Source organism: Haliotis rufescens, unplaced genomic scaffold, assembly GCF_023055435.1.
Source record: "Haliotis rufescens isolate VD_foot unplaced genomic scaffold, xgHalRufe1.0.p SCAF_7, whole genome shotgun sequence".
NCBI lineage: Eukaryota > Metazoa > Mollusca > Gastropoda > Lepetellida > Haliotidae > Haliotis > Haliotis rufescens.
The window spans coordinates 11,763,563-11,769,562 of record NW_025964361.1 but is presented as its reverse complement, the minus strand read 5'-3'; the positions used below and the strand labels follow the sequence as shown (position 1 = coordinate 11,769,562).

Below are 6,000 nucleotides of genomic sequence, written 5' to 3'. Positions count from 1 at the left end.
GTAGAATTTTACGGCGCTTTACGTAATAATCTGGCAATTTCACTGCAGGGAACACAAGAGATAGGCTTCACACATTGAATCCATTTGGGAATCGGGCCTGCGTCCCCATAATATATTAACACAAAAAAACATAATATTTTTTTCTATTAAGTTTCATAAAATATCCTTGTTCTGATCAACATAAACGATTCCAACATTGATGTACATTTATCGATACCACGCTCGCCACTTGATAAACGAGTCAATAAGTAGTAACATGTCAGCTGTTGTTATTTGATGTCGGAGATAAACAGTGTTCAAGGTTGACCGCCACAGAACAAAAGAATTGATTAACTGACATGGTCAAAGGGAGGTAACTCTAACGACACGTGTTGTTTTTGCCTGTTCAGACTACAGGTGAGGTCCGATTACACTGTCGATGTCCCAAGTGCTCTGAGAAGACGGCCGGCCACATTTAAAAGGCCATGGGGATAGTTAAATCTTTATTTCAGAGGGATCCATTGGGTGATGACACCAGCAATGAAACTCAAGGGCTAACGGGCAGCAAATATCCCCAGTATCAAATGTAGGTCAAACATATTGTCGTATATCTCGTGTGAATGTTGATGTATTTTTTCGCAGACACATTGACTGAACTCTGGCCTCAGCGCCTCAGTGCAAGTCCATACAACCCTCGCCGTCACATGGTATTTTCACTTGTCATGGGTGATGAGTTTGTTGTCTTGCCAGTTTCAGCATATGACGATGAACCCATCATTTCTGTGAATTGTTTCAAGAATATCGTGAACAAATGACGGGTGATTTACCTCAACTAATAGCTTGTGTTGAGTTACTGTTAAAACCTTAATTTTAGAACCACTCTGATTTCATGTGTAAACACATTTTTAATATTCACTGTTTCATTTAAAAATCTAATTAAAAACGTGTTAAGGAATGTTTAACGGTAGTACGTCGTGTTCATAAAAACTGACCTCAAACGTCCTCAACACCCTTGTAACGAATATTTCTCTCTTTGTTGTAGTCCAGATGCAAGTCCTTCCACAAAAGAGGTAGGTATATAAACAGTATTTAATTTACTAATTATTCTCTAAATAATTTTCCATTTCAAACCTGTAAATTTGATACTGTATATAATATATCTACCTTACAGCAGATTGAAGGGCTACGGGCGAAGGCCAACGACTACCGCCAGAGATACCATGACTTGTCGAGGCGTGCTAAACAAGCCTACAACAGCGGACACAAAGCAGACGCTCACACATTCTCACAGCAGGTCATACATGACGTTATTTCCTGACGTTATTAACAAATTTAATTAGAAAAGAAAAAACCCATCACCTTCACTTGCTCGTTACATACACCAACATATGTTTTACTCATCCTTGTGTAAGATAAACGTGACCTATCGTTATTCGATAAAGCGATAAACATGTTCAGGCATATTATAAACCTTCCGCCTGTTGTATTGTATCTTTCTACCTCGTAATAAGTTCTTGATGATTTGAATCCCGGTTCGTCCCGATTATGTTTCTAGGTTTGTCAGCACCATACCCGTGCTCGTGGGTTTCGACGAAGTGTAAACGTCTAAGACCTGCATCACTTCGGGCTTTCCTCCGACATTAAGCTGATACGCCGCGATATAACTGCCGTGGAATACTTTTAAAAGCGGCGTTAAACCCAACTCACTCTCGCTCACCCGAGGGGCGGTCGGGTAGTCTAGTGGTTAAAGCGTTCGCTTGTCACACCGAAGACCCGGGTTCGATTCCCGACATGGGTACAATGTGTGAAGCCCATTTGCGGCTTCCCCCGGTTTGATATTGCTGGAATATTGCTAAAAGCGGCGTAAAACCATAGTCACTCATTTATTAGGAAGTAAGATCTCCGCAATGTAATTGCTTCACTCTTCGGTCTAACATAACCGATACCCGATTGCGGAGGTCTTACTTCCAAGACCACAACCTCGGGGTCCTGCTTTATCCTTCACGATTTATAGTGCTAGCCCACTGAAATACCATGCCGCAGTTTAACACGAATACCCCACTCAGACACAGTGTACTGACTCTGAGCCGACCAGTCCTTGTTTCAGCCACTTAGGGCCGAGCGCCAAGGGTAATTTTACAGGGTACCATTTTTTAACGTCTTTTGGTGTGATGGGACCCCGGACCTTCTGCTCTCTAGGCGGACGCTCTACCTCTAGACCACGGAGGCGGTCTACTCACTCACTGCTTTCTCCTTTTAGGCTCACGATAACAAGGAGGAAATGGAGGACGCCGACAGAAAAGCCGTGGACCTTCTGATCCGACAACAGTTAATATTCATTATTATCATATGATAAGACAATAACGTAATGACGATGCTTGTTTGGTTGTTTTGTTTGTTGTTAAACGCCGCAATCAGCAATATTCCCCCTATGTGACGGCGGTCTGTCAATAATCGAGTTTGGACCAAACGATCCAGTGATTGACATCATGAGCATCGATCCACGCAATTGGGATACGATGACGTGCATCAACCAAGTTAGCTAGCCTGACCACCCGATAACCTTAGTTGCCTCTTACCACGAGTATAGTCGCCTTTTAAGGCAAGCATGGGTTTCTGAAGACCAACTGTAACGCGGATCTTCACGGGTACACAATAATGATGATGATATGATGATGATGATGATGATGAAGATGTTGATGTTATGATGATGATTGTTACTATTGTGAAGGTGGTTCATTATCAGGTTGGTGACATCCACAGTGACATCATTGTTTAATTAAAAGACGGAAGACCAGCGTTCATTTATTCCGATACAGTGCCTGTTGTGTTTGTGCCAAAGACGTTCAGGGAATTGTTTTTTGCTCACAGAAAATGATTTTTGTTTTAGGCAAGCGTCGATCAACCAGGGAGAGCTCGATCTTCACGGATTCTATGTGAACGAAGCCATTGATTGTGTGCGAGATGTACTAGGTGAGGTGAAAGGGGGTTTAACGTCGCGTTCAAGATTACTGCGCTTATATAACCACGCGTATGCACGTGTGTGTGTGTGTGTGTGTGTGTGTGTGTGTGTGTGGATGAACATTATATGTTATTGTTAACAATGTTTTGTTAACGTCCCTATCAGCAATATTTCAGCAATATTACGACAGCCTGTAAATAATCGAGCCTGGACCAAACAATGTAGTGATTGATATTATGAGCAACGATCACGCCGTCCGGTACGATGACCCCCATGAGCCAAGTCCCCGAGGCAAACTACCTTGTCCATTTCGTTGCTTCCGCCACATGCGTCATGTGTTTTATTTGGTCCCATCGCCCGATGCGATTCCCGACTCATGTATTGTATTCCCATAATATATCCCTGTAGAAAGCAGTGTAGTGTATACCGCAGAACAGTAGGTAACAATATTTCAATCAAAAACATAATACATTTTCATCATATGTGATATATCAATATGTCTTTCATGGATCTGTAGGTAATAGTTATGCGAATCATGTTTGTTGTGACAAGTTCCTCACAGCGATATCTCGAAGGAAGTTGTGAATGGAGTTTGAAAATTTAAACATAGAAGGGAGACAACTCTGGTGAGACTACTGATGACACTTGCTCTGCACTTCAGCCGACCAGTCAGAAACATATCAACTGACGGTCATCACTGGGAAGGGCCTACACAGCACGGGTGGCGTTGCTAAGATACGCCCAGCTGTCATCAGCTATCTGGAGAAGCATAACTACAGGTTCGCTCTAAATATATTCCTTGCGTGTGCCCCATTTTTTTGTCGTTTAGATATATACAACTCCATGAACTCCAGATTTTTCATATAACTACATTTGATTTTTTGGGGGCATGAAGGATTTACTGTAGTCATATGAAAAATTCGGGTGTGAGAGATTACCTATTGTCATATGAAAACATCTGAATTCTTACTTCTTTTGAGTAGTAAATATATATACGTTGTTTTAAGGAGTTGTGTACGTTTTACGTTTAGAAGCCGGCCTGATCCGTCTATGAGATGTGTGTAATTAAATGTGGTTAAACTTGTACTTCATAAATGTTTCATGAGAATTATTATGAAATCATATTTTCAGTGACATGAATTACATATTTTTACAGGTACACACTGTGTCCAGGTGTGATTGAAGTCGGCATCCAGACAGTTGCCCCTCGAAAACCACGGGGGGACGAGGATGAGTGCTGCGTCATCTGTTAAGATTCTGCCAAACACTTGCCGACCTCACCCCTAACCATCCAACACTTACCGACCTCACCCCTCCTCACTCCCTCCCCACCCAGCATTTGCCGACCTCCCCCTCTCCTCTCCCCACCCAACACTTGCCGACCTCAACCCCCCTCACTCCCTCCGCAACCAACACTTACCGACCTCGAAATGCGCGCCATAGGTCCCGGGATATAGCTTTAATATTGCTGACTGCGGCGTTAAATAGAGAATCTCACCCGATAGTCTTTTGATATCAAATATATCAACACGAGTTGATAAAACTGAAAAAATTCCGAGGCTTGCCGAGGATTTTTGCCACTTTTATCAACGCGCCAACGCGCCAACGCGCCAACACGCCGCGATATAACTGGAATCATGTTAAAAGCGGCGCTAAACCCACCTCACTTACTCACTTTAAATATATTACCTGATACAATCACACTCGTCAATCCGTGTTTATGTGCGGTGCTCCTAGATGCTCGTCGTGTGTATGTATGGTGTCCTCATTACGTGTTTGCCAGGTTAATTGCCGTTTACAGGTAGATACGCATACGTAGCACGAAGACTTCATGCAGATGTCAGAGGTTTTTCATGAAAAAAATTACCCTCCCTTAATACTTGTCATATTTTGGGATGACCCTCCCCATGTCCTTGTACATTTTTTCATGACCCTGTCCGAAAAGATCGAATTCAAAAGAACTTTATTTTTTATCAAAAAATGTGAATGTACTCATGGCCCTCCAAAGTATGTGTATTATTTTTTATGACTCTCCTTAAGAGATTGTCATATTTTTTAGTGCCCCTTGACCCCACCCCCATGACTCGTGACTGATCCCTTACTGCGACGGGAAACGGACAAATCTGACAAAATACTCAATGGATTCCCCATTTTGGGAAGACCTACTAGCATTTGACGTGGCCCTATTCCATTATATTTTGGCTGAGTTGTACATGTTGGCATACGATGTGTCTCAGAGATCCTTATTCTTTGGTGGCACCGACTACGATCGGTTGTTTCCACTGAATGAAACCAGTTTCCAAAAGAAATATTGCTTTAACAGATAATATGTCCTTCGTGCGAACATCCCCAAACGTCATTTTTCTGGTTTTAAATCATTTCCAGACACTATCGTAAGTCACGTGTCGGTTGTTTTATGCACATATAAATACAGTATTGCCGCTTTGGGTCTTTCAGTGCTTTGTCTTTATGTATTCTCCCCGATGACCATGACTTTTATGTTTATTTTCAACTGCTTGAACTGATGCTATTATTGACCAAACCGTGATATGATGTCTTTTTTTCTGCTGTTCTGCCTCATCACTGTTGAGCACTTGCCAGGGCATTACCTATATATTTCCCCCCTCCATTTTTGGAGCTATTTTCACATGTTGCAATAAAAACTCTTATTATAGAAGAGTTCCGTGTTGTGTTTTCTGACATCGTGTTTCTCATCACGTGACAGCGCACGGTAGGCCACTAGTCTGAGACGCCATAATTCATAAAGTGCGAATACCAAATATATCGTACACATTGCTCTTGTAGCTTGACAATGCCGGAAATAATACATGGTTCACAAATGTTCGAACATTTTTCTTATTTGGTTTTGGTTTTGTAGGGTTATCCCAAACAGTTGGGGATACAGCTCTGCGTTTCTAAAAGTATTCAAAAATATGTTGGTTAACAATTTTTTACCACAATTGTAGTTCGCTGTCAGAAAATAGTTCTCGATTTACAATATTCATAAAAGCTTGAACCCGAGAAGTATTTTTATACAATAACTCTGAGACAATATGGTT

General features: G+C 41.8%; 1 protein-coding gene across 1 annotated transcript; it reads left to right on the top strand.

Annotated features, from left to right (window-relative positions):
- The first annotated feature begins 358 nt into the window (after window positions 1-358).
- LOC124114844 (smr domain-containing protein YPL199C-like) lies at window positions 359-5,599 on the top strand. The gene is made up of 7 exons (XM_046475633.1): window positions 359-565; window positions 1,022-1,049; window positions 1,151-1,273; window positions 2,240-2,307; window positions 2,870-2,952; window positions 3,603-3,720; window positions 4,098-5,599. The coding sequence occupies exons 1-7, from the start codon at window positions 465-467 to the stop codon at window positions 4,192-4,194; spliced, it is 618 nt and encodes a 205-aa protein (XP_046331589.1). The 5' UTR covers window positions 359-464; the 3' UTR covers window positions 4,195-5,599.
- The last annotated feature ends 401 nt before the right edge of the window (window positions 5,600-6,000 follow it).

Excerpts from the sequence above, each read along its gene's own strand:
- LOC124114844 (XM_046475633.1), top strand. The coding sequence starts at position 465 with ATGGGGATAGTTAAATCTTTATTTCAGAGGGATCCATTGGGTGATGAC. Across the intron at positions 1,050-1,150 it reads CAAGTCCTTCCACAAAAGAG|CAGATTGAAGGGCTACGGGC; the intron begins GTAGGTATATAA and ends TCTACCTTACAG. Across the intron at positions 2,308-2,869 it reads GACCTTCTGATCCGACAACA|GCAAGCGTCGATCAACCAGG; the intron begins GTTAATATTCAT and ends TTTTTGTTTTAG.